We start from the raw sequence: 27700 nt of genomic DNA on the forward strand, positions 1-27700 counted from the left end.
TAATTGGAGGATAATTGCTTTACAGTATTGTGTTGGTCTCTGCCATACGTCACCGTGACTTGGCCATAGGTATACATTTGTCCCCTCTCAACTTCCCTCCCACCTCCCACTATAGTTTATCTTAAAACTTTATGGAATATTAGTGGTTACCTTGGTCAGGAAAATCCCCTGGAGAAGGAAATGGCAACCCACTCCAGTACACTTGCCTGGAAAATCCCGTGGATGAGGGATCCTTGTAGGCTACAGTCTATGGGGTCAAAAAGAGTCGGACACAACTGAGTGACTTTTTTTCTTTCTGGGGGCATTAGGGGATGAATGGATACCTGTTATGCCTCATGTTCTCTACCCTACATGCATTCTTTTATTCCAGGACACACCATGTGTTTTCTAAAAGCACATACCAGCCTCAGTGAAAGAGCTGTGTATTGCTGTGGTTTGAAGCATCTCGCTTGTGTCATTAGGCTAAGCACATCACAAAGGCAGGCATGGTCCCTACAGCATCCATTACAGGGGGGCGGTTCTGGATCAGAACAGGCTTGGCCCGTGAAATAAGAGCTAGGCAGGAGGAGGCGTTGACTGAAACTGTGGGGTCAGAGGCAGTTGGAGATGGCTATTAACTCAGCATCTCCCATCAGATGGTGGGCTCAGCCCAGCAAGCTGAACTTCTTCCTGCAGACTCCTGGTGGCCCTGCCTTTACCAGGTGGTGGCAGGGACGGGAAGGTGCAGTGCGCTGGTGGGTGCAGCCAGAGCCCCCAGCGACACTCTGAACCTGAATCAGTCACGAGGGAACAGCCAGACATCCTGTAGAGGGATGTCCTGTAGACATCAGGACAGCTGGCCCGGGCTCTCAAGTGGGTGGGCAAGGGGGTTAGGTCAGAGAACAGGGGCATGTGATCGAATGTCCCACCACCCCTCAAGCAGGGCCTGGATGGAAAGAAGTGGTACAGGTGGTTTGGGGACAGTGGGTGAAACTGGGCTACAGATGGGATATTCAACAATATGCTTATGTTGGGGTTAAATTTCTCAGATATGATCATGGTATTTTATGGTCAGTCAAATGCCCAGATTCTGAGGAAAAATAGGCTGAACTGTTTCAGAGTGCATTTTCATCAAATATTCCAGAAGGAAAATTTAAATTTAGCCCATAAACATGAAATGCAAAAATTAAATTTAAATATTCATATGTATTTTTGTTATATAATGTTAGGTTAATGTGATTGGTAGAAGACTTTCAATCATAATAAATTATATTCTAATAAGTTTCTGTAGAGGAGGTACAGTGGAAATACAAAATCAAGGAGAAAATGGAATGCATTTCTTGACTTTTAAAGAAAAGCTTGCTTTTTTTGTATTTTGAAAATGTATGGGGGTGGTGGCTATCAAGTCACAGTGGCATTTCGATCCCACCGTCCACACTTAAGAGGAAAAGGTCCCTGACTTATGGTGATTCAGATCATGATTTTTGGACTTTCCAATGCACATTGGGTGAAAACCATACTTCAGATTGTGAATTTTAACCTTCTGGGCTGGGGGCGTGCGGTCAGGCCCTCTCTCTGATGCTGGACAGTGGTGGCCACAGCCCCGTCAGCCCCACCATCACGCGGGTGAACAACCCGCGCTGGACCCAGATGGCTGTCCTGTTTTTTACTTTTAGTACAGTATTCAGTAAATCACAAGAAATATCAGCACTTAGTTATAAAACAGGCCTTGTGTCAGGTGATTTGGCCCACTGTAGGCGAATGTGGGCATTCCAAGCACAGTTAAGGTGGGTGGGGCTCAGCTGTGATGTTTGGGAAGTTAGGTGTATTAAACATATTTCAACTTAATGACGGAGAAGGCAGTGGCAACCCACTCCAGTTCTTGCCTGGAGAATCCCAGGGATGGGGGAGCCTGGTGGGCTGCCGTCTATGGGATCGCACAGAGTCGGACACGACTGAAGTGACTTAGCAGCAGCAGCAGCAACTTAATGATATTTTCAACTCATGGTGGGGTTATTGAAATGTAATCCTGTTGTAAGTTAAGGAAGATCTATATATTTAGGCTTTCCTTTAAGTGTATGTATGTATTTTTCATCTGGCTGAGCTGGGTCTTTGTTGCTGTGTGTGGGCTTTCGCTAGTTGCGGTGTGCAGGCTTCTCTTTGTGGGGCTTCTCTTGCTGCGGAGCACAGGCTCTAGGCCCACGGGCTTCAGTAGTTGTGGCCTGTGGGCTTAGTTGCCCCATGCCGTGTGGGATCTTCCTGGACCAGGGATCGAGCCTGAGTCGCCTGCATTGGCAGGAGGATTCTTAACCACTGGACCACCAGGGAAGTCCAGATCTGTATATTTAAAAAGTGAAACTTCACAATATACCAGAATTTATACCCCTTGCATATTTAAACTTGGGTTTAAAAATGTAGAAATCGACTTATAGTTTGTCTGGTGATATATTTTTTTTATTTAACATTTTTGATGTGGAGCATTTTTAAAGTCTTTGTTGAATTTGTTACAACATTGTTTCTGGCTTATGTTTTGGTTTTTCGACCATGAGTCATGTGGGGTCTTAACTCCTTGATCAGGGATCAAACCTGCACCCCCTTCATTGGAAGGAAGTCTTAACCAGCAGATCACCAGGGAAGTCTTGTGATATATATAGTTTTGAAAATATTTTCAAGGGGCAGGCACAAGCCAGTGCTCTTGGGGGCTGCAGAGTTGATGCTTTCCCCCTTGCCGGCCTGCAGGCCTTGGGGGGAGCTGGGGAGGGTGTGAGCTGAATGGGCAACAGGCTTTCTTCTGCAGGGGGCGGGGCTGGTAAGCCCACTGTCATCGAAGGCCCCCCAGGTTAGTGTATGTGACTGATGTGTTATTAAAGCATTCAGGCCCGGGTGGCCCAGAGGTGGTGGGCGAGAGGCAGGGATGCCTAAACAGATGGTGGCCACTCTGTGCTCTCATGGGGGTGGGTTGGTGGGGGGCCTGAACTGCAACTGCTGATGCTCCTTAGAACAGGGTCTGGCCCACATCCAGGCACTGGAGACAGACTGACAATCTAGGCCAGTGGCCAGCAGCAGGGGGGCAGTCAACTCCTGGTCCACCAGAGTTCCGGGAAGGGGGTGGGCGGCCATTCCAGACAGGGGTGAGCACTTGCAGCAGCCAGTCCAAGAAAAAGGTGTGGCTCATAGGGCCTCTGTGGATGGACGTCCTTGACCAGAGATTCAGGGGCTGGACTGGGACTGGCAGGTGTTAAACGGCTTCCTGAGTGGAGGGCTGTGTCCATGCAGAGGCTTGCAGGGAAAGTGTGGGGCCAGAGATTGCACACCTGCTGCCGTCAGCAGGTGCACAGGTGAGCGGACAAACTGGAGATGGTGCTCCCACCAGAGACTGGATGGCAGCCGGGCTGGGCCCACAGATGGATACCCTGTGCGCCTCTTTATGTGAACCTTTAGAAAAGGAAGACTGATCCAGTGCCTGAATGCCAGGAGGTGCTGGCAGGAGTTGGGGAGCGTTGACTGGGAGGCGGGGCATTGACGGGGAAGGGGGCGTTGATGGAGAAGGTGGCATCCGGCCTCGGGTCCTTCCTTGTCCTCCTAGTGCCCCCCACGTGGCCGCAGACTTCACCCCCCCACACCCTCATGCAGCCACTTGGCACCCAAGGGCAGACGGAGGGCACCGTCTAGAGTCATGTGGCCTGGTCTCCCACTCAGCAGTGGAGCTGCTTGTGCCCCGGACAGCCTGGCATGGCCCACCCTGGAGGCCTCCCAAGCCTGTTCCACCCTCACCCCAGAGTGTGGGCACCTCTCTGGAGGACCTGGAGCGGCGGCCAGCGGCTGCCAGCTGTCCTGTGCCCAGCTCTGTTGCTTCTGTCCACAGGGGGATTTCAGGGCTGCTCACAGAACAAGTACAGCCGTGAAATGTGAGCTTCTGGTTTCACGTTTGAAACCAAGAAACCAAACTGCTGTTGATGGGAAGCGGGGGAGAAGCTGACTAGGTTCCTGGGGGTCACCCCTTCCACCTTAGACCAAAACAAAAGCTTTTCAGCTAAAAAAGTCCACAACGGCTTGTGAGTTAAAAGGCATTAGTTGAATGTTTTATAGTGATTTCATGTGTAGTTTTGATTTTTTAAATAAGATGCTAAAACAAGAAAAGAAAAATTACCTATCATGGCTTTAGCTAGAGATAACATGCTGTGCTGCACTCAGTCGTCTCAGCCATGCCCAGCTCTTTGTGGCCTCATGGACTGTAGTCCACCAGCCTTCTCTGTCCGTGAAATTCTCCAGGCAAGAGTAACTGGAGTGGGTTCCCAACCCAGGGCTTGAACCTGTGTCTCTTACGTCTCCTGTGGGCGGGTTCTTTACCACTAGTGCCACCTGGGAAGCCAATCGCTATTGATATTTGTATGCATTTTTCTAGTCTTTTCTTTCTTGTATATATGAGGGTGTGTGTATGTGGTATGTGTATATGGTGTGTGCATGGTATGTGTGTATTTGGTATGTGTGTAGTGTGTATATGTGGTGTGTGCATGGTATTTGTGTATGTGGTGTGTGTGTGTACATGGTGTGTGTGTATTTGGTATGTGTGGTGTATGTGGTGTGTGGGTGTGTACATGCTGTGTGTGTATGTGGTGTTTGTGTACATGTGTGTATATGTACATGGTATGTGTGTGTACATGGTGTGTGTGTATTTGGTATGTGTGGTGTGTGTGCATGTGGTGTGTGTACATGTGTGTATGTGCATGGTATGTGTGTGTACATGGTGTGTGTGTGGTGTGTGCATGTGCGTGTGTGTGTGCGTGCATGGTGTGTGTGTATATGTACATGGTATGTGTGTGAACGTGGTGTGTGTGTATGTGGTGTGTGCATGGTGTGTGTGGTGTGTGTGTGTACATACATGGTGTGTGTGTGTGTGGTGTGTGGGTGTGTACATGGTGGGTGTGTGTATGTGGTGTGTGTGTACATGGTATGTGCATGGTGTGTGTATATGTAGTGTGTATGTGTACATGGTATGTATGTGTGTGTGCATGGTGTGTGTGTGTGCATGGTGTGTGTACCTGGTGTTGGTGCGTGTGTACATGGGGTGTGTGTGTATGTGGTGTGTGTGTATGTGGTGTGTGTGGTGCCTGTGTGAACCATGTATCAGCTCCCCCTCCACCCCACACGTCCATCCGTCACTCTCAGGAGGGAAGGGCCTGAGGGTGCTTTGGGAGCCGCGGATCTGGGCTCTGGCGAGACCACTGTGGACCCCTTCTCCACTCGCCGCCCCTCACGCTGGGGTCCCTGCGCCCTCCTAACCGCTGCCCTGTCTTTGCAGGACGGCCATTCTCAGTGAAGGACCCTGCACTCGCTACTGAGCTGTGGCCATGGGCCTGCTCGCCTTCCTGAAGACCCAGTTCGTCGTGCACCTCCTCATCGGCTTCGTCTTCGTGGTGAGCGGGCTGGTCATCAACTCCATCCAGCTCTGCACGCTGGTCCTCTGGCCCGTGAACAAGCAGCTGTACCGCCGGCTGAACTGCCGCCTCGCCTACTCGCTCTGGAGCCGTGAGTGCTGCCTGCGGTGGGCATGGCATGGCGGGGGGAGGGGTCTGGGACAAGGACAGCCACCTTTCTGCTGGACAACCCCAAACAAGCCAGTGCAGGGTTCCGTGGGGTTAGTGCTTGTGATGATGAAACAAGATGGCCGTGGGCTCCACAGCCGGGAACTAGGGGGCCTCTCCTGGCCGCGAGGAATGTATGCGGTGCTCAGCCTGAGCCCTTCACTGGGCTGAACCACGCAATTTCCCCATACCCGAGCCTCTGGACCCACAGAACGGTGGCTCCATGTGGTCTCACACGGTACCCTGGATACCTGAAAACAAGCACCGTGTCAGCGCACCATGAGTAGGCCCGACGCCTGCCGGCACGCAGCCGTCATAGGCCTCCAGCCCCCAGGCCTGGAGCACTCCCCTCGAGTGGCCTGTTATCACATGTAATTACTTCAGCATCTCTCTCTGAAGAAAAAGGACCTACCTGTCTCTTAATTAAATGTTTAGGCATGCACAGATGTTACCTGTGTGCACTTGTGATGTGCGTGCATTTGGGTGTGTAGTCACCCTCATCTGTCAGAGACTAGGAAGCTTGGTGACGACCCACGGCTGGCGAGGGGAACACACTGCAGGTTGGGGTTCCCAGGCACTTCTTTGGACCCATAACAATCAGCAACTTAAACAGTTCTATTTTTTGACCCTAATTATTCCACCAAATAAGAATGTAACCCAGAAAGATATCTATAAAAGTACGTATATGCACAGATATATTCATTTTTCCAGGTTTATATTAACTAATATAAAAATGAGCAGCCAAAATGCCCACTAACTGTGCTGTGTCCACTGGATGGAGGCCCACACAGCCTCTAAGACCAGCAGGGGCTCTCTCTTTCCTGGTATAGAGAACCAAGTTCAAGATACATTTTTAGGTGAAAACAGAAGCTAAAAGCAAAGTACAGAGGTGCTACCATGATTTACTTTTAAAGACGCGTGTGATGTGTCTGCACTGGCGTGTGGCCGTCCCTCCTTAGAAAGTGTGGAAGTCAGAACAGAAAATGTGGCTGTCCTGGGAGTGGGGATGGGAGGGACTCTGCTGTTTTTTCCTTACAATTTACTTAGCATAAGAACACCTTTCTTCTACAATGAAGAGCAGGTAGTACCCATTTTATGTCCTATGGGAAACGGTGAGTCTGTGCAGCTGCCCCTGAGACCTCCCCCTCCCCAGAGTAGGAGGGCAGCTGAGCAGGCAGTGAGGTGTCCAAGCCCAGGTGTGCGTGCCCCCAACAGGGGACAGCAGCCCCGCCCATGCTTCCAGCCATAAACAGGCGAAGGTTTCAGTTCCCAGCTGCTTTTTTCCTAAATAAAAGGCCACCTTCCTGTGTGTGAGAAGGAGAATTAGAAATACTGCCATGCAGAGCAGTTAGCAGCGTCACCAGGGCAGATGGGTGCATGCCCAAAGGGCAAATGCTGACTTGTGAAAATCACAGCCTCCACTGGCAGTAGCGTTCTCAAGTCAAAGCACTTCCGCACAGCCAGACTCTGAGTAAAGCTGGCTTTTTTAAGGCTGTAAATAAAGGAAATCCCTCAGCCACACCCCTGCCTCTCCGCAGAAGAGAGTACTAAGATGGGGTATCAGCACTGCTTCCCAGGGCCCCGCCTTGGCAGCTCCAAGAGACGGGCTGGGTCTCAGCCAGGACCTTGAAAGTTTGCTGAAATGAGCAGACTGGCAGTGCCCATGGGGTCAACAGAGGCAAACAGAAATGTGCTTTTGGCCTGAATTAGTCTCTAATTCAGTAGAATCACATAGACTGAAACAAGTCATATATGAACTCAAAACAATAAACATACAACGGAAGATTTAGACAAAAGACTACCCAAAGTCCCCAGATTTGAAGAAGAATCAAGGAGCACTTCTATGCATGAAAATTGTAATTATAATAATTTTTTACAGTAAAAACTTAGTGAATCTTATATCAGATTAGACACAGCTAGTAAGCAAGTGGGTGGACTGGACAATAATATGAAGAGCTCACCCCGACTGCAGTAGAGTGACAAGATGAAGAATAGGAAACAGGAGCTAAAGGAGGTAATGAGAACATGCAGGTCTATGAAACGGGTGTTGGACTCTGTCCCTGAGGAGTGAATAAGGACAAGCACTGTTGGAGGAGATGGTGGCTGAGAATTTTCCTGAAGGGAAAATTCAATGGTCAGGACTCAGCACTTTAGCTACTGTGCCCCAGGTTCAATCCCTGGTGGCCATGCTGGCCGTTGGTGGGACAGAGCATCCTCAACACGCCGCCTTTCCACAGGCAGCTCTGCTAGACCCACTCTCCCGAGGGCTGCCTGTGTCTGTCTGTCTAAAAGTTGGTTCCTCCTCGCGGCCCCCACCTGGGCCAGACCTCTTGTTCTGGCCAGAAAGGCCCGGGTCCTGAGTGCTGCCAGGTGAGCGTGTACACTCAGCATGGCTTGTTCACAGTAGCCAGGATGTGGAGATGGCATCCACGTCCATCAACAGACCAACAGACAAGCAAAATGCCGTCCATTTGGACAATGGAGTACTATTTAAGAGGAAGGAAATCCTGCTGTTTGTGACAGTATGGATGAACCTGGAGGGTATGACATGGAGGGAAACCAGGCAGTCGCAGAAGGACCAAGACTGCCTGATTCCTCCTTCAAGGGATCCACATGACCAAGCTCAGGGAAGCGGAGCAGAGAACGGTGGTGGCTGGGGCTGGGGGAGGGGAAGTGGCGAGCTGCGGTCCGATGGGTGGGAAGTGTCTGTTACCCAAGAGGAGTGAGTTCTAGAGCCCGCTTAGGGCCTGGAGCCTGCAGTTAACAGGACTCTGCTGTGCACTTGGACATCTGCACAGAGGGAGGCCTCAGGTTGAATGTCCTTACGGTGATAAGGAAGGACACCTCCTCGTTCCCAGGCAAACTGCTCTAGAGGCAGCAGCCTCAGCCACCGGCTCTTCCTTGACCAGCTGACACATGGAGGCTTCCCAGAAGGAAGCCGAGGAGGTGCAGGAGCAGGCCGTCACCAGGATGCTCGTGGTCTGTCCCAGCCCCAGGGCCCTGCCGCCTGGGGAGGGGGTGTGGGTGGGGGCGTTGGCAAGTCCCCAGCAGCCACCAGTGCTTTCAGATGGACAGGTCAGCCTAGCCTTGGACCTCTTTCTTCTTAAATAGCAATAAGGAAGTGAAATTCACCCACTTAGAGCGTGGAGTAGTCCTCCCCATGTTCCCCCCGCCATCTCTCCCCCACCAAGCCCCACTGTCACTAATCTACTTCCTGTCCGCATGGCTTTGCCTGTCCTGCGTGGTCCACGTGATGGAAGCGTCCACTGCGTGGGTGTTGTCTGACTCCCCACACTCAGAGCTCCGTGTTTCCCAGGTTCATCTGCGTCCTGCTGCGTGTCAGGCCCACGTCCCCACTTTGGCTGAATGATGCTGCCCTGTATGGATGTGCACTGCCCATTTCTTCATCAGTTGTCACCCTTCTGGGCTGTTTCCACTCTCTGGCTTTGTGAATAACACTGCCAGGAACATCCATGTTCAAGTTTCTACACCGACATCTGTTCTCATTTCTACTGGGTATCTTCCTGGTGGTGGAATTGCTGGGTCATCTGGTTACTCTGTTTGGAGCATAGACGCAGCTGCCCTGTTTACATCCCCACCTGCAGCATTGGGCATCCCAGGCCCTCTGTTCCTCGCTGGCACATGCTATTTGTCATCCATCTGTTGGATGGCAGCTGTCTTGTGAGTGTGACGCAGTGCCTGGCTGTGGCTTCGGCCTGCACTTTCCTGATGACCAGAGATGCCAAGCATCTTCTCATGTTGGCCATCTGTAAATCATCCGTGAACAATGTCTGTTGAGGACCTCTTGTGTTTCCATTCCTTGGACCTTTATTCACAACTTGACTGTTGGATGGAAGTGGCCAGGCTATCCCAGGGGCATAGTTTGCCCCTGTTGGTGGGCCTCCATCTCCTCAGGGCCCTGGTCCCTTGATGGAGCTTATGGCGAGTGTGTCCTGGAGCTGACCCCTTCATGGCCCGTCCTCTCCATGGTTTGAGAGTGTGCAGGTGTCGTCTCAGAACTGGCCTTCCATCCGGTCCCACCTCATGTAAAAGAGGAATTTGAGAGCCCAATACATGGGGGGAGCTGTATGTCTCCTCACTTCTGTCTGGGCTGGTGGGGACCCTCATCGGGAAGGAGAAGGCAGCCCCCGTGCCAAGTCCCATCCAGTGCCCTGGCAACCTCTGAAGAAGGCACAGTTGTCTCCTGCCAACAGGGAAGCAGGCCAGGAGCCCACTGTCTAAGTGCTGGGCTGTCCTGCTTCATTAGCCTTCCCAGGGCTGGTCCTCTCTGAAAACCGATAGGTTGGTGTCCAGCACGCAAAGGACAGGTCTCTGAAATCCATCCTGAGCCTGGGAGCTACACTTCGTGGTCTGAGGCCACCCTTCTCAGGATGCCTGGCCATGGTGGGTGTGACACTGCCTGGCTAGGTGCCCACTGCCTCCCCAGCCACCTCATCTGGGGACAGAATGTGTGCCGCCCCATGGGTCCAGAGCATGTGTGAAGACCATAGTCGTACATGATGATACTGGTGTCCACCTCAGCCCTTTGTAAAGAGTAGTGTGGATGAGAGTAACAGTGCTTAACACGTGTCAGCCAAAGACCCCCCCCGAGGGGGACCCTGGTTTTATTCACTTCTATATTTTGGAGCTTCCTCTGAAACTTTCCACAGAGCCCCAGACTTAGTTTTGGGGGCTGAGATTGGAACTCCACCACTTTTTCTCTGAGCTTTGGGAATAATAATAACTCAAGTTGTCTGCTAGAATCTGATGTCATTTATAGGCAGAGTGCCTGGTATACAGTTGGTATTCAATAACTTGTAATGAAATAATAATAATATAATTATGATGCTGTATCCTCTTAACAAGTGAATGTTTTGTTCACCATCTCATCCAATGGGTTATTTGATTTTTAAGAAAAGTGAAGATCTGATTTTTTTAAATATATATTTTAAATTAAGTCCTTTAGATATGTTGATTACCAAAAACAATCCACCTAAAATGGGTTTCCTCTTCCATTTCTTCTGGTTTTTTTTTGGCTGCTCTGGGTCCTCGCTGCGGCACACGGGCTTCCTCTAGTTGCTGTGTGCCAGGGCCGTGTCCCCTGCATCGCAAGGTGGATTTCTAACCACTAAGCCACCGGGGAAATCCCCCTTTTTTTCGGCTTCCATTTGACTTCTTCCCTGACTTTTGCTTAGAGAGGTAATTATAGGTTTAGAAAACTTAATTTATTACACACACACCATCGAAACTCATTTCCAGCAGAAAATCCCAATCTGGGTGATACTGTGCAAGCCCCGCCCACGTCAGGGAGCAGGGAGGGAGGGCTGGCGAGAGCATGGCGGTCTACACCTGGCTGACGTCCCCGCATGTGTCCACAGAGCTGGTCATGCTCCTGGAGTGGTGGTCGTGCACGGAGTGCACCCTGTTCACCGACCAGGCCACGGTGGACACCTTTGGGAAGGAGCATGCAGTCATCATCCTCAACCACAACTTTGAAATTGACTTCCTCTGTGGGTGGACCATGTGCGAGCGCTTCGGCGTGCTGGGGGTGAGCAATGTAGGGGTCCCAGGAGGGTGTGGGGCGAGCGACATGGGGTCCCAAGGAGGGACTGGCATGGCTCCCTGGGCGGGTCTGGAGTCTCCAGAGCTCTGAGTTTTCGTTTGCTCTGTGTTTAGCCCCTGGTCCCTCTGGGCTAGGCATGTGAGCATGGCTGACCACATGGGTTCTGGGACTGCAGGCTGCCCCAGGGCTCCCTCCTGAGTCAGGTGTTACTGCCTTTCCTTTGCAATCCTTCCCCGTCGGCTCAGCTGCCTCAAATGAGAAAGGCTGAGGGGTCCCCTGCAGGGAAGCCCAGTGGGTGGTGGCCCTGGCATCATCCTCAGCAAGCCCCCAGCCTGGCAGCCGGAGCAGCCCTGAAGGCCCAGTATACCCTCTAGGCTCCCCTCCCGCCCGCGCGCCCGCCTACCAGCGTCGGCTAGATCTGCCCATGGATTCTCACCTAGTGGCACCCACACTCTGGGGCCCTGCCCATCCCAATGGCATCATACTCAGTGCCAGGGTCTCCCGATGACAGCCAGTGCTAAGGGCTGCCTGCAGGGCGCTGCCTGTGGGGACTTCGTGGCCATAATGCACCAGCTGCTCCCCCTCTCTTCAGAGTTCCAAAGTCCTGGCAAAAAGGGAGCTGCTCTACGTGCCCCTCATCGGCTGGACATGGTACTTCCTGGAGATTGTGTTCTGCAAACGGAAGTGGGAGGAAGACCGGGACACCGTCATCAAAGGCCTGAAGTCCTTGGCCAACTACCCCGAATACATGTGGGTGAGTGAGGCAGCGGGGCAAGGCCACACAAGCTGTGCTACCTTGGGCATCAGGAACGCAGCCAGGTTGTTAGTTGTAAAGCCAACAAGAGCCTCTGAGCTCCAGGGCCACGGCCCCGCCCCATGCACCTACGGAACCCCTCTTAGCCCACCTGCTTCCACCTGCCCCAGGTGGGCCCCGCACATCTGGGCCCACACAGAGGAGATCCTGCTGGGCTGAGTTGGGAGCACCTCTGGAATGTTAGCGGAGAGTCTGCCCAGGCCCCCAGGCTGTTCTGTGGAGTCAGGTGTCAGGACAAGCCCTGTGAGCCGCAGTTCTGTGGGTCAGCGTGGACTTCAATTCCTAGGAGGTTTGCACCGCACTTAGAGCAGCCACCCTTCAAGAGCAGAGTGGAGCCTGGGGGGTCCTTTCTGAGCCCCTTGGTTGGAGTTTGACTGACAGCCATCTGAAATGATCGGTATCAATCAGTTTGAAATCAGTTCTTTGTGATTCTTCTTTCTGGTCTCTGATGGCAATTATTTGTGAACCGGCTGTTTATGTATTTGGTGTCTGTAACTCACGTTGTGGAGAAGGAAATGGCAACCCACTCCAGTATTCTTGCCTGGAGAATCCTATGGATGGAGCAGCCCGGTGGGCTACAGTCCCTGGGGTCGCAAAGAGTCGGACATGACTGAGTGACTTCACTTCACTTTCACAACTCACATTGAGGCAGAGGGATGGGAGATTTTGCTTTCCACAGGCCACCTGGAGGCTGGCACCCAGGGACACCGAGTCTCACTTCTCTCCAGGAAGTGTCTTTTCAGTCCCTGGGAGTAAGTGCGGTGCTACCACTGTCTGTGAGGAGTCGTGTACAGACGTGACCGACGCATCTCTAACTGGCCTTTGTCCCCCACCACGCCCTAGTTCCTCCTGTACTGTGAGGGCACACGCTTCACGGAGAAGAAGCACCGCGTCAGCATGGAGGTGGCCGCCTCCAAGGGGCTGCCCGTCCTCAAGTACCACCTGCTGCCTCGGACCAAAGGCTTCACCACCGCAGTCCAGTGCCTCCGCGGCACAGGTAAGAGCTGCCCGCCCTGACCACCACCACCCCACTCCCAGCACAGTGGGAAATGAAATCCGTGATTTGCCAGAAACCAAATCAGTGAGTTCTGTGTAAGCTACAGAATGCCAGTGGCATTAAAAGGAGATCTGAGTTCGTGGGTTTACGTGTTGTAAGATTCCTGTGTCATTTTTTGAGGTGATAAAATACTAGTTAATGGAAAACAACTAAAGTGATCATTTTTTCAAAGTATGTAACTGAAAACCTGATAAAGGAAAAAATATATATCCAGTTAATCCAAAAGGACGGCAAAATCAAAGAAAGGGACAAAGCATAGGATGGATAGGAAACAGCCAGACATTAGCTTTAAACACAAGTGACTCAACTACACGCCCCAGTGAGAGATGGGAACCCTCACAACGGGCATCCAGGTGAAGAGCCACAATGGGCCAAACTGCTGGATGTCACCTGTCACCCTCTGCACCCTCCCTGCAGTCACAGCTGTGTACGACGTCACGCTGAATTTCCGAGGAAACAAGAACCCGTCTCTGCTGGGGATCCTCTATGGGAAGAAGTACGAGGCGGACATGTGTGTCAGGTGAGCTACTGCCGCAGGCGGGGGCGGGCGCGGGGCCGGCGGGGGTGGGGGCGGGGCCGGGACCGAGCCAGCCTGCACCTTCTGCGCGGCTCCTCCCCTCTCCAGGACGCCCCCACGTGGAGGTGCTGGGGCATTCCACCATCCAGGACCCGCGCATGATGGGGCCTGTACAGAGCAAAGGAGGCTGCGCCAGGTGCAGGCAGAAGGTTCCAGAAGCTCCAAGGGAGGCGTGATCCCTCCCAGTGGAGGGAGCAGAGGCTTTTGGGAAGAGGCTTTAGAGAGCTAAAACTTGCCAGTGAGTAGGCTTTTCATAGGCAGGAGAAGGACAAGCTGTCCCATCCTGAGCAGCATGCCCATGTGATGCCCTTTTCATGGTGTACAGCCATCTAGACCACCTGGGAGTGATGGTGGGGTCAGGGCCATGTCCTCCGCCTCCCTCTCCTGGTGATCGCGGGCTGAGTCGGCAGGTTCTGTGCTAGCCAGCCTGAACCCCCTTGGCTTAGAGGCAGCCAATACAGAGGCACATCAAGCTGAGTAACACAGGGCTGCTTGGGATGGTGCGATCCATGTCTGTAACGAAAGATCAAGGTCGGGGACTAGAGTTGTGTTGCAAGGTCATTCCTGTCTCACAGCCACACTCTGACCTCCACATTTCTCTGCCTCAGGAAAGGAAGACAAATCACCCACAAAGTCTGGTGGGGGCGCGGGGGGGTTGACACAGTAGTGGCCACCAGGGGCTGGTGATTTTTCTGGGGCCCTGGAAGGTCCCGTCCTCCTCAGGGAGCCCTCGAGGCAGATCTTGGTCTAGCCCCTGGGTAGTAAGGGGCTCCAGGCGTCCCAGATGTCCATGGTCAGAGCCAGCAGGTTGCAAAGCGGTTGGTGGAGAGGGGACCTACCTGGTCCAGCTCCAGACTGGTGCTCACGCCTGCCCCCAGGCTGCACCGCCCTCCTCGTGGACATTCAGCTCCAGTGGGGAGGACTGGTGCTGTAATCTGCTCTTTTTCTCCTTTGTTGCAGAAAACGAGGGGCTGTACTCAGTATCTTAACAGATATATTCTTAGAATTTTGGAAGGGTTCAACTTACTGCTTTGTATTATGTACCGTTTGGGTGTTTTGGGCAAAAGCAATATTCCGTTGTAATACAGGTATTACACATACCTGTAATCAAACAAGTCAAGGTTCGCACGACCCAGTGGAGTTTTGCTTCATTTTCCCATCCCCTACTGAAGATGCCCCAGGGGCCTGTGATTAGGCAGGGCCAGGGCCATGGGGACTGTGGCTTGAGGCTCTCCTGTGTCCATTCTGGCAGTTGGGGCCAGCATCCTCAAAGTGGCTTGAGTCGACTCTAGGAGATAGTATTCATATTGATCTCATCATTTAAAATTCTTATATATTTCATGCTTCATACATCAGACATACAACAGAACCTGTATGTGGTATCTGTGCAGTTAGGGGAGAACAGTCAGTTGAGTTTGACGCTGTGGGCAGTCATCTCTCTGCAGACAAGCCTCTCCTGACTTCCTTTCCTTCCCGAGGTGGTGCCTGTGATGAGTCCTTCAAGTGATACCTCTCTGTGTGGTCTGGGGACTCCTGCAGTGCCCCGCACCTTCCGGGTCCACAGAGATAAACCGTTTTGTTTACTAAGGGGTTAGCAGTCTTATTCTGTCCTCTCAGTGCACAGCGGAGTCTCCCGGAGGCTGCGTGATGTGTGGTCAGATGTCTGATTGCATGTTCTTGTAAAAACCCTCTTTTCATTTTCACCCACAAAAACCAAAGTCCTCAACTTTTAGAGGAAAAAAAAGGTTGATATTCCTTCAACATAGAAGATTTGCCTCTGGCTGTGGAAATTTCTCCTGTCTCTTCTCTCACCCTGGGCCCTCCGAGCGATAGGCAGTCAGGCCCGGCAGTGACCGCGGTCCGCTGGTTAAGTGCGCTCGGCGGCCCCTGCTGGCGATCCTCAGGTATTGCAGTGCCCTGGAAAGAGGTGTCCCGGTCTTACCCGGTAGATACCTCCCATCCTGGGGCTGGTAATTCAGCTGGTGATGTGGTTTATACACAAGCCACTGTCCCAATTGAAGTCAGCAGTTTGTTAGGTGAGATTAAATTTTCAAAATCTCTTCAGCTTTTCAGGCAAGTAGATTTCATTTGTGAAAGATGAAGTTTTCTTTGCCTCATGAAAGACACTCTCAGCGATGATCACATCCAAAGACGAACTGAAAGACCAAACCTGCTGCTGAGGCTAATGAACAGTCAGCCTTCCCAGTGGGGCTCACTGCTCCTGTCCGTGGGGACACTCCTGAAGTGTCTCCGTGCAGTGCTTCAGTGCTCCTGCACATTTGAAGCGCCTGCCAGGGCCCTCCGTGATCCCCCGCCGTCCTCCGAGGCACGGGACACTGCTCGAGGGAAAGTTACTTTGATGTTTGTGTGTTCTTAGAAATTGAGAGTCAGATTTGAATAGAAAAGGCAGGACTTCATAAACTGTACCAGGAGAAGGTGAAGGCGCCCAGCTCCACACCTACAGCCCTACCCCTGGGGCCTCACAGAGGTTCCTGATGCACAAGAAATTACTTTCCCCTGTTTCAGTTTGATGTCATCTGGTGATTCACTTTGCTTTCAATCTTCTTAATGAAACAGGAGATTTCCTCTGGAAGAGATTCCACTGGATGAGAAGGAAGCAGCTCAGTGGCTTCATAAACTGTACCAGGAGAAGGTAAAGGCACCCAGCTCCCCCCACCTCCACCCCTACCTCTGGGGCCTCACAGAGGTTCCCAAGGGGCAGCTAACAGGGCAGGCAGGTAGCACGTGGACTGCCTCTAGAGACAGGCGTGCTGTGCCACTCTCAAATTCTTTCCAATCCTTTTCTGCATCTTTCATTTTTCCTAACTTTCAAGAAATTAACAAACTAGAGGAAAGTGTACTGGATATTACAGTGCTTATATAACCATTGCCGATAATATCACATTTGTTTCATTTTGTGTAAAAGAAATTGTAGGTATGCAACACACATTGTATGTGTGTGTATACATATGATTTAATATGTAAGAGACACACTATAGATGACACGACAGCTTTTTTGGTGACCCCACCCAGTCCCTCCTCCATTCCCCTGACATGTCTCACGCCTGACTCTTCGGTTTGTTTTATACACACGAACATACAGGGCACTAGGTTCTCATCTTCAGCAACAGAGAAGCTCAGATAATCAGAAAGCCCTTCTAGTATAAAACACATACCCTTTTATAAGGGTTTTAGCCAAGTAACAGGCGCTTCCCAGGTGGTGCAAGGGTAAAGAGTCCACCTGCCAATGCAAGAGACACAGGTTCGATCCCTGGGTCGGGAAGATCCCCTGGAGTAGGAAATGCAGCCCACTCAAGTCTTCTTGCATGGAGAATCCCATGGACAGAGGAGCCTGGTGGGTTCATGGTGTCGCAGAGAGTCAGGCATGACCGAGCACACGTGCAGCAGCAACCAAGTAATGTGCGAAATCTTCAGAGGAATTTAAGCAAACTTTTAAAATTAAAAAAATACAATGCATATCCTTTTAAATGCACTGACAGGTGCTAAAAAAAAAAATAAGGGACCTCTCTCAGGAGCAAAAGAGGAGGTGGGACTGGGAGTCAGCCGGGAAGACTGTGAGTGGAAGCTCTCGGAGTCTGTTGGCCCGCCCACCCTGTGGTCTTGAGTTCTGATGCCTACATGGAAACAGAAGACATGGATTTGACCTCACTCGGGGCTGGAAGTTAGAACTGAAGACCCTGATGAAGCTGGGACCCTGTCGGACTTTCATCCTCATGGAGGCTTGAAACTGGAAACTGAACCTGCCAGCACAGGAGTGACTTTGAAGCTTGCCTTTCCCCTCTGAGTCTTGAAGCATCTCCCTGGTGATTCATAATCACAGCACTGTCCTTAAACAGGTGCGGGATTGACGTCAGACTAACAACATAGTTCAAGAACAAAATCAAAATATCAGCATAAAACAGTGGTTCCAGGTGAATCTCTCTAGACTCCCTGAGAGAAGCACATGTAAAGCTAGAAGAGCACGGCTCCAGACTCAGCTGCTGAGACTTCTGCTGGAGACGCGCTCGTAACCGAGACCCGCCATGCTCGGGCACGACAAGCAGACAGAAGATTAAAGCCTCCTGAAACTTCAGCTGTGGAACCACTACTTGGCAGAGACTCAGATCAGCTTGCTTGAAATGACTAAGCGAAAAAGAAGGGATTGAGGACTTCCCTGGTGGTCCAGTGGGGAAGAATCCACCTGCCAATGCAGGGGTCATGAGTTCAATCCCTGGTCCGAGCAGATTCCACGTGCCTTGGGGCCACTAAGCCCACGTGCCACTGCTGAGCTCATGTGGCACAACTACTGAAGCCTGTGCGCCCTAGAGCCCACGCTGTGCAACAGGAGAAGCCACGGCAATGAGAAGCCTGCACACCGCAACCAGTCGCCCCCACTCACCACGACTGGAGAAAGAGCACGGGCAACAACAAAGACCCGGCACCGCCAAAAATAAAAAGTGACAAATAAAAGAAGAAGGGATTGAAAACAAAAGAATAAGACCTATTAAAAATGGAACAGATTTGAGGAAACCCAAGTAAGATAGACAGGCATGAGAAATCTAGTAATTGACAGTAAAATCTTAGTTAACAGATTAGATAGAAGATTTGATACAGCCGAAGAGAGAATTAGAAGCTGGAGTCAAGACTGCTGGGAGAAATATCAACAACCCAGATATGCAGATAACACCACCCTCATGGCAGAAAGTGAAAAGGGACTAAAGAACCTCTTGATGAAAGAGGAGAGTGAAAAAGATGGCTTGAAATTCAGCATTCAAAAAATTAAGATCATGGCATTTGGTCTCATCAGTTCATAGCATATAGCAGGCGGAAAAGTGGAAGCAGTGACAGATTTTATTTTCTTGGGCTTCCAAATCACTGCGGATGGTGACTGCAGCCATGAAATTAAAAGATGCTTGCTCCTTAAAAAGAAGGCTACGGTAAACCTAGACAATGCAGAGACATCACTTGGCTGACAAAGGTCCATATAGTCAAAGCTAGGGTTTTTCCAGTAGTCATGTAAGGATGTGAAAGTCGGACCATAAAGAAGGCTGAGCACTGAAGAATTGATACTTTCGAGTTGTGGTGCTGCAGAAGACCCTTGAAGAGTCCCTTGGACTCCAAGGAAATCAAACCAGTCAATCCTAAAGGAAATCAGTCCTGACTATTCATTGGAAGGACTGATGCTGAAGCTGAAACTTCAATACTTTGGCCACCTGATGCGAAGAGCCAACTCATTGGAAAAGACCCTGATGCTGGGAAAGACTGAAGACAAAAGGAGAAGAGGATGGCAGAGGATGAGATGGCTAGATAGTACTACTGACTCAATGGACGTGAGCGTAAACTCCAGGAGATAGTGAAGGACAGAGAAACTTGGTATGCTGCAGTCCATGAGGTCCCAAAGAGTTGAATACAGCTTAGCAAATAACATCAACAAAGGTTTCGAGGAAATTACGCAGCATGTATCACAGAGGAAGTGAAAACATAAAAGGAAAGTTAAAAGATCCAGAGGCTACACAGATGTCCAGAAGGTAACAATTATCCCACCAGAGGATCAGGTGGGAAGAATGATAAAGCGCAGTTGTCAGGGATAACCATAAGACTTCCAGAGTTGAAGAACACGGGTTTTGTCAGGTTCAAGAAACACAAGTCAGGGATGGGATCAATAAAAAGAATGTATGTACATACATATGTGTACACATGCACACAAACATATATTACAGAAACATACATGAAATAGGATAAACAGGGAACAAAGAAAATAATAACAGCATAAACTATTTAAGCAGAAAACAAAGCTACAAAAGAGGAACCAGTGCACCAAAAGATTTCTTTAAGCATATTAATAAAATGGAAAACCTCGGGCAAGGCTGACCAATTAAAAGAAGGAATACAGTGTGTGTGCATCCCATGGTGGATGGGCAGAAAGACGTGCATGAGGGTGCAAAGGAGAGTGTGTCTCCGGATCAGGGTTAGTTTTTAAAAGTTGGAACCTCTTACAAAGAAGAGTGACATCTCCCAGAAACAGTATTTGCTTATTTAGCAGGAAGTGAGAAATAACCTAAAAGTGCATTATTAGAACATAGACACATTGTTTATTCATTTTCTGGGATTCAGTTAAAATGAATGAACTGCAGGCATATTCTAACTGAATCTTGAGAAAGGTGTATGAAAAGCAGACTGCGGTAGGCGTGTGATGTGATGCTACTCACAGAAAAGCACACAGCACAGGAGCGGTCCCGGACGTTGTCATAGAGGTGCCCATGCACGGGGTGCAGGCGTAAACCCTCCTGGGGAAGGAGACCGCACTGGCCTTTGGGTGTGTGAGGAATGGCTGACTGGTCGGGACGGGAGAGACCACCACCATCTGCATCGTCTGCTTAGGGGCAGGCGGGCAGAGTAGAGCGGGCTGAACAAACGGGCTTGAAAATGTTCTGGAACCCCACGGGAAGGGCCCTCGGGGTTGGGGGGCACGTGTGGGCACCCTGAGGTATCCTCACAGATGTAAGGGTTGCAGCTGCTCCTGAGCTCTCAGGACTATGGTGCCCGCCCCATGCCCCCTGGGTTGGCAGGGGCAGCTGGTGTCTGACCACACACTGGAAGAGGCTGTGACACTGGGTATTTGTCAAGACCCCTGCCCTGTTTGTAATGTAATGCCAAACATAGCTGAAGAAGCTAAATGCAGAAAATAAAACAGAAAAAGGTGAGAAGAGGTGAGACCCAAGCCCCTGAGGTGATTAAGATCACGTGGGTGTTCATCTTTTTCCAGACTTGGCCCCAGACACATGCCTCATCATACATATTTTTATTTATATGGAATTGTATGGCACTTAGGTTCTTCAGAAAACTCAGACTATCGTGAGTGTATGTCCTTGCTGGCACGTGACATGTCGTAGCTGCAGAGAAGTCTGTCTCGGCATCTCGGCCGCTCAGTCAGGCAGCTGCTGCTCGGTGTGTAATGTGGCCCCATCTCCCTGTCGAGGATGCTGTCACATCCTCACCTGCTCCCTGTCCTGCCATCATTAGCCGCCAGGACACGGAGGAAGGAGAGGTTAAGCAGCTTTCTGTGCATGACCCAGCCGGCGGGCCATGGACTCCCAGCAGCGGTGGCTGCCATCCTCGCTCTGGAGGTGTCGCCAGAGGTGGTGCAGGGCCCAGCAGATGCTGCAGTCCTGGGGCTTGGAGGTGCCTATTGTGCCCAGGCACGGGCTGATCATTTTCCTAGGAAACTTGCCTGATCGAAGGGTTTATGTTTCTCAAGCTTTTGATATAAGCCAACCACAGATGAATGTCATGTCAGCTTCATCCCGTGGCCCGTGTCATGTGGTCCATCCACTTTAGGTAGAGTCATTTCTTGCTTTTGGGTTATAACAACAGCACAGGAAGGCCACTGTTCTGGTTGACTCTTTCAGGATGCGCTGCAGGAGATATATAACCAGAAGGGTGTGTTTCCTGGGCAGCAGTTCAAACCCACCCGCCGGCCATGGACGCTCCTCAACTTCCTCTTCTGGGCCACGCTCCTCCTGTCTCCTCTCTTCAGTTTTGTTTTGGGCGTCTTTGCCAGTGGATCCCCGCTCCTGATCCTGACGTTCCTGGGGTTTGTCGGGGCAGGTAATGAAGGGGAATGATGGCATGGCTCAAGGGTGGGAGGGAGCCTTCCGTGTGCTGGTGGCCATGCCCAGGCCTGGAGACGGTCACCCGGCAGCCGGGATCCAGGCCGAGCCTTGCCAGCCTCAGAGAGCATCTCTGACCACTGAGCCACGGGGCCATGACGACCTCCACCAGATTCCAGAAGGCTGGCCAGCCGGCCTGCCGCCTGCCTGGCATCTCGGGCCAAGAGCTGCGTGGGGAGGGTCCTGGCCACTGGGTCTGCACTTGGGTGGCTGGGGGCGTGGGCTGGCATGCTGGGCCGAGGTTCCCCAGGACACTGCCATTGCTTGCACTGTAGCAGTCGCAGGGGCACTAAGTGTCAGGCACTTCAGCCCCTCAGCCCTGGCTGAGAACTGCAGGCCTCAATGGGCCCACACCCACCGCTGCTCCCCGCTACCCAACCCCACAGGCTGACTGGGTGGGAGAAGGGCAGAGGACCCGCCGCCCCTCGCTCCCAGGAAAGTCTGAGGTCAAAGGCAGGCCCCTCCCCCCATAGCGACTTTTCCAGGTTGATGGCAAGGCGATCAGCTAACCTAGCCTTTTTCCTGTTTTAAAGCTTCCTTTGGAGTCCGCCGACTAATAGGAGTGACTGAAATAGAAAAAGGCTCCAGCTATGGAAACCAAGAATTTAAGAAAAAGGAGTAATTAATGGCTGTGATTGAGCACACATAACCTGACGGTGGTATCCAATTAACTCAATTAAAAACAGAACAACGCACCTAGAGCGGGGGAAAAAGACACTTAGAAACTATTTTTCTTATTAACTGGTGACTAATATTGACCAATAAAACTTGAGCCAAGAGTAAAGCGGTCGGCAGACCTGCAGATGGAGACGCCAGCCTCGCCCCTGCGCAGGAGAGCCGGGCTGAGCGCCTGCTCTGGGGGGCGGCCGCTCCCGCCCCCAGGGATATGGGGGCTCCCCCGGCCCGAGGGAGGCTTTGGAAACGTTCTCTTCTCGCGCTTAGATCCCGTTTTCGGTTTTTATCGATTTTCTTGGGAATTTACCCCGGCCCTCGCCTCTTCCCCTGCACCCCCTGCGGACTCTACCCTGCTCCCGCTGAGAACTGTGTGCCTGGGTCCCCAGGCCCCCAGAGCACCTACCGGCCGCTACCAGCCCGCACCCGGCCTCCGGGCGGCGGGGACGTGGCCTGGCGAAAAGCACACTGGGCGGGGCTGCGGCGGGACACGCCCCCTCCCCCGGAGCGCCTACCTGCTGACACCTTGAATCCGTTTTAAAGCGAGTGGAGCCAGAGAAAACGCGGTGAGATGTCCAATTCTGCCCATGCCCGGAGCTTAGCTCCTGTCCCCCTTGCTCCCGGCGGACAGCGGCCTTTCATCCCACCGGGGACAGGGCTGCAGGGGGCCGGCCCCCCACCCCCAGCAGGGCCGGTGCGCCAGGGGCGCTATGCACTGGAGAGACCTCGGCCGCAGGGCTGGCAGATACTTTGAAAAGGCGGTGTCACATCACCCTGTCTTCTAAAGGTGATTGGAGACTGTTAACACTGAGCTTTTTAAAGGTTTTGTTTTCACAGTTGACCTGATGGAAACCAGAGGTGGGGAGCCTTCCCCACTCCGTCACCTCCCTTCTGAGCAGGTGCGTGTGTCCAGGAGGATGTTGGCCTTTGGGGGAGGCAGGGGAGTCCCTAGTGTCCGGGCAGCATCCTCTCCAGCCTGCAGCCAAAGGGAGGCGTTTCCTGCACTCTTGGGCCTCTTGGCCTGGCGGGGCTGGAAGCCTTGGGGTTGCCCAGCAGGGTGGACCTGGGCCGCCCCTCCAGCTCCGCCACCCGCCTGCATCCAACTTTCTTCTTAAACTTTCAACTTGCTTTTTTAAAGTCACACTCCCCTCATCTTTTTTAATAAGGGAAAGAAAAATAATGGGTGTTATCTCTGCTGTCCTGTAACCAGCATTCAAAATAGAGGCAGGTTGAATTTTCTGGGGTGGGGGGGGTGGAATGAAAGAAAGAGGAATGGGCAAAATTATAAACCAAACTGAAAAAAATAATTATGCATTGGCCCTAAGTCTGAATTCTGGGGAGACCTGTGGAAACAGCAGATCGCCTTTATAGTGACACTATTGAATTTTGGGTCGGTGACCTTGGTAATGGCACCAAGGTCGCAGGGACGTGCCCCGCAGTTCTGTGCTCACTCACAGTGACCCCGAAGGCACACATGTCCTCTCGAGGCTGGGCACTGAGACAGTGTGGAAGCCAGCCGCCCTCTGCCCCAAAGCTTGCCTCCCGCTTCCCTTCGGGCGTGGAGCCTGGCACGCAGTAAGGCCACTTCCACCTGGGTGAGCGGCTCCCTTAGATCTTGTTTTTCTTCACATAACATGCTGCTCACCTGTGTGTGTGTGTGTGTGTGTGTCATTTGCTAATCCACTCATCCCTGAAGAGCTTAAAGGAAGAAGTTGAAGGGCACTACTGTGAAGCTACATTACCTGGAAAGTGCAAATTTAGATCTTTTACCATTTAATTAATAGTTCTTGCTTCCTAGCCAAGTTCCCTCCCCTTGAAATTGATACACAATATGTAAATTCTATACTGAGTCAGTAACCAGCTGTGAAGACTCCTGGGTGAATGGAGATTGAGACCACGTGTAGGTTTTAAATCTCAGTGACTTCCTTCTGATTTAACAAAGATTAGCTTGTGCATTTGAATACCAAGCCCTTTGAGAGCAATAAAAATTACACCATGAATGTTTGCTTTTTTTTTTTTTTGGAGGGGTGGATCTTGCTTTTCATCCACTTCAGAGGGAAGAGGGGGGAGGCTCCTTTAGTTTTTTTTAATTAATAAATCTCAGAACAGTGCTTTTCTTACTTCTTCTCCTTTACCCCCTTTGTTACTGATGTTCTCATTGTCCAGAATCAGGCTGAGTGTTGGGACAGTCCTCCTGGTCACCACCGGGGAGGATGCACTCCAGACCCAGCACATGTGGCCCCAGGTCGGATCGGGCGGGACCAGGAATCCACGGTGTTGGGTGACCGCTCTGCCAGGGGAGAGGTTTGCTGAGCCTCTGGAGGTGTAGCTTTGTTGCTGCAGCAGCGTCCAGAGCCAGCCCCACTCCCACTGGAGAGACGAAAGGCAGCAGCTCCAGGCCTTGGGTCCCTCCCACAGGTGCCCGGTGAAGGCCGAGTTCTGAGTCCAGGCCGCGGGATGGTGTATTTCTCAGCTCAGGCCCCGGTGCTGTGTCTTCTGTTGCCGACACACGTGTCCTGGTGCCGCCTGGCAAGTAGAGTCTGGGTCCTGGGCCCTCCTTGTGTGTCCAGCCGTCCCTCTGGGGGGTTCCAGGGGCTTCTGGGGTGCCTGCACCACTGCAGCACGGTGGCCGTGTGATAGGTGCCCCTCTTATGGTCCTGTGACAGCCCTGGAACAGGTGAGCAGACGCTGGGGAAAGGCTTACCTGCTCAGGGGAGACCACTGACAGGATTTTTAACCCCAAAGAAGTGACCCTGGTCATCAGCTCCTTGGTGACAGTGTGCTGGACGCACAGCCCTGTCTGAGCCACAGCCCCCCGCTGAGAAGCAGAGTCAGACTGAAGAGATGGTCTCTGCATGAACTGCTCAGTAATGACTTGAATCAGTGACATGAGTAGTACTTGCTTGTAAAGGTGACGCAGGCGTGACCGCCTGCCAGGGCAGTTTGGAATCTCCGCCTTGTTTGCCCGGTCACCCCCCACCCCTGTGTGCGCCGTGGCATGTGCTCTTTTTCACTCTAACTCAGCCGCTGAGCACCGATGTCCACCTGCAGAAGAGTGGTGCATGCAGTCACGTGCAGGTCAGGCGCTGTCTCCAAGCTGTCCACACCCATGTGACCCCTGTTCGTGTCAGATTTGAAGAACAAGTCCCTCTCTGCATGTTGCTTTGTCTCTGCCTGAGACACCTAGAGACAAGCCACATAGAGTCTTCGGAGCCCGACTGACTTTCAGCTGAGCTGACCCTTGTGTACCGTGTGCTGTGAGTTTCTCACCACAGCTGCATGCAGCCCTGGCACGCACCGTGGCAGGCAGTGGTACCTTGTGGTTTCCCCTGGCAGTGTAACCAGGCTTAGGGGTTAAAATCGTCAGCCCAACGTGCCCACCTGCTTCCCTCTGAAGACAGCATGTCCCCCCTCTACGTGCCTGCCCCTCTCTAGCAAGTTAGCTCCTGGGCAAAGGCAAGCCTCTCCCCAGTGCCCTTGGGGCCAGCCACACCCCTGACACCCCCAGACTTGTCCTGGGCCGTGAGTGGTGCTGCAGGCAGGCAGACTTTCCTGTGGGTTCCGCATCCTTGCATGTCAGGGCCAGGACTCACATAAGCTGGGACCTTTTTGGGGTAGGTGATGTCACACTACATTCTGCTTGATGCAGGGGTGGACATGCATGAATTGAGTTCACCCCCAGCACTGGCCACTAGCTGACTCAGTGCAATGGAGGCATTCCTACAAATGCCCCGGAAGGAAATAAGAGCCCTCGGGGGAACCCAGGAACTCAGGGCAGTTGATTCGTCAGGCTGGCGGCAGCCGCACCCTCCTTTCAAAGACAATTGAAATGCTTTAAAATCTGAAGCTTTGTGATGACAAGTTCACTGGGAATTTTCTTTTCCTATAAACTTTTCAGTTTCTTAACTTTTTGTTTGCAAAAGTATTTTGGACAGAAGTGGAACTGTGAATGACATACTGAAATGCACTAAATTGTGTTAACTGGAGTTACTTGATGCCATGAAGAAATGCATCTGATCTACTCGTATTTATTGTCTCAGAATTGTACGTGGTGACAATCAAATGTTCCTTGCCTACATACCAGGAAATTCAACTGGCTTCTGAATCATAACGATCGTCAGCAAGTACTGTAACTGTAAATGAAAATCTCTCTCTTTGGAAAACAACACAAACCATCGACCGAAATGTGCGGGACAGATGTCGGCATTCTTTTTCCAATATTGATCCTCTGCCGTACCTGACCGTTGGCCAGCTTCAAAGGGTGATAAATTGTATACAGGGTGCAAATGTACTATATGGATGCTTCCTTTTGTACACTTCGTTTTTACAATTTTGCTACTGCTTTGTGTAGTGGAGGAGAGCGGTATTTTTGGTCTATGGGAGCCTGTCGGGGGTGGGGGGTGGGGGTGGGAGCTAACTTCGACTCTAAACGCCTGTATCCCGTGAGAACTGGCTGCACTTGCCGTGTGCTGCAAAGGTTGCTTTGTGCTCGGGTGTGCTCGAGCCTGCCTGAGCGGCGGTATTTTCTAGATAGAATGCTGTGGGCGTCATGCTTGTTTATTGAAATTGCTGCTGTGAAAGCGAGGGATAAAATATCCACACTATGAGACAGTGACTGCCTGCCTACTCCTGTCCCTGTGCTGCTGGCCCGCGGAGGGTTTTCCCTGGGCACTTCTGGCCCTTGGGTTCCCTGCCTGCAGGCACCCTGAGGCTTGGACTGTTTCTCGAGACCATCCTGTGATGACACTCTATGAGCCTCCCCATCTTGTGAAAGTTGCTTTTGAAAGGGAACTCAAGCAGAGTGATGGTCAGGCGAAAGCAAGGCAGAAAGATCAGCTGGTGCCTAAAGCATGCTCACTGACCCCTCTGCATAAAAACCAGTCTGAAAAGCCATCTAGGACAAAAAGGTTTCCAAAGTAGGCATGTATATATCAAAAACTATTTTTTTGTAAAAGCAAATTCACTCTGTGGAGAAAACCCAGGAACCCTTCTTTATAAAGAAAAAAACTCTTGTCAGAACCAAGAGCTATTCCAGGGTCTGATTTGTCTGTCTTGTGAAAATAAATCGAGCTAAAAGACTCATGGTGTCACTTATGCTCTGGGCAAAGCCCCGAAGACATGCCTCTCTGCTCTGGGGCCAGTGCCGGTGGTGGGCATCTGCCCTGAGACCTGGGAAAGCCAGGCTCCGCTAGGCTCTCCTGACCCACATGTGTCTACCCATGACTTGGCTTTGCAAGTATATCCTGAACTCAGAGCATATGTGGACCGGTGCATGCCTACAGGCCCCCCATACACATGTGTACTGGTGCACGCGCGCACACACACGCACAGGTACACACATACCCCAGACAGCAAAGGGAGAGCTTGAGGTGGTCATGTAGGAACAGCCCCATTAGGAAATGGGATGAAACCCCAAGCCTGCCCTGGGCACTCCCCTGCCCCGTATCTCCTCCCTGCATGGAGCCTGAGCACAGCCTGGTCCTGGCAGTTGCACAGGTATGGGTTTGAAAGTGCTCCCTAGAGGCTGAAACCTCAGTGGGGAGTTGAAAGTGTCCTGTGGTAGCTCAGAGGAAGGGGGCGAGGACGGGTGGTCTCTGGGCTCCAGTTCCACCGACTGGCAGGGTGTTCCACTCATAGGAGCCAGACCTCCTGCCAGGGCTTGGAGGCTTAGAGGGACTCTGGGTCCTGTGGGTCTGAGAGTCCCGGGGAGGGGAACCCTGTCTGGGAAGGCGCAGCACACCTGCCCTGAGGGCTCTCCACCTCCCCCGGGGTCTGGGTCACCA

The 27700-nt window shown here is 51.9% G+C and overlaps 1 protein-coding gene across 4 annotated transcripts in view; it reads left to right on the plus strand.

Moving 5' to 3' along the window:
* The window catches only part of AGPAT3 (1-acylglycerol-3-phosphate O-acyltransferase 3), an 89218-nt gene extending 62223 nt beyond the window's left edge, over positions 1–26995 (plus strand). For all 4 annotated transcript variants that reach the window (XM_070795628.1, XM_070795632.1, XM_070795633.1 and 1 more), the window contains 8 exons: positions 5282–5508; positions 10943–11112; positions 11720–11881; positions 12785–12938; positions 13416–13518; positions 16153–16228; positions 20985–21183; positions 21779–26995. In XM_070795628.1, the coding sequence (XP_070651729.1) occupies positions 5331–5508; positions 10943–11112; positions 11720–11881; positions 12785–12938; positions 13416–13518; positions 16153–16228; positions 20985–21183; positions 21779–21867 (1131 nt within the window). In that variant the 5' untranslated portion in view covers positions 5282–5330 and the 3' untranslated portion in view covers positions 21868–26995. The remainder of the gene's footprint in view (positions 1–5281; positions 5509–10942; positions 11113–11719; positions 11882–12784; positions 12939–13415; positions 13519–16152; positions 16229–20984; positions 21184–21778) is intronic.
* Positions 26996–27700: the final 705 nt, after the last annotated feature.

The sequence above is a fragment of the Bos indicus genome, chromosome 1, assembly GCF_029378745.1.
Source record: "Bos indicus isolate NIAB-ARS_2022 breed Sahiwal x Tharparkar chromosome 1, NIAB-ARS_B.indTharparkar_mat_pri_1.0, whole genome shotgun sequence".
In the NCBI taxonomy this organism is placed as follows: Eukaryota; Metazoa; Chordata; class Mammalia; order Artiodactyla; family Bovidae; genus Bos; species Bos indicus.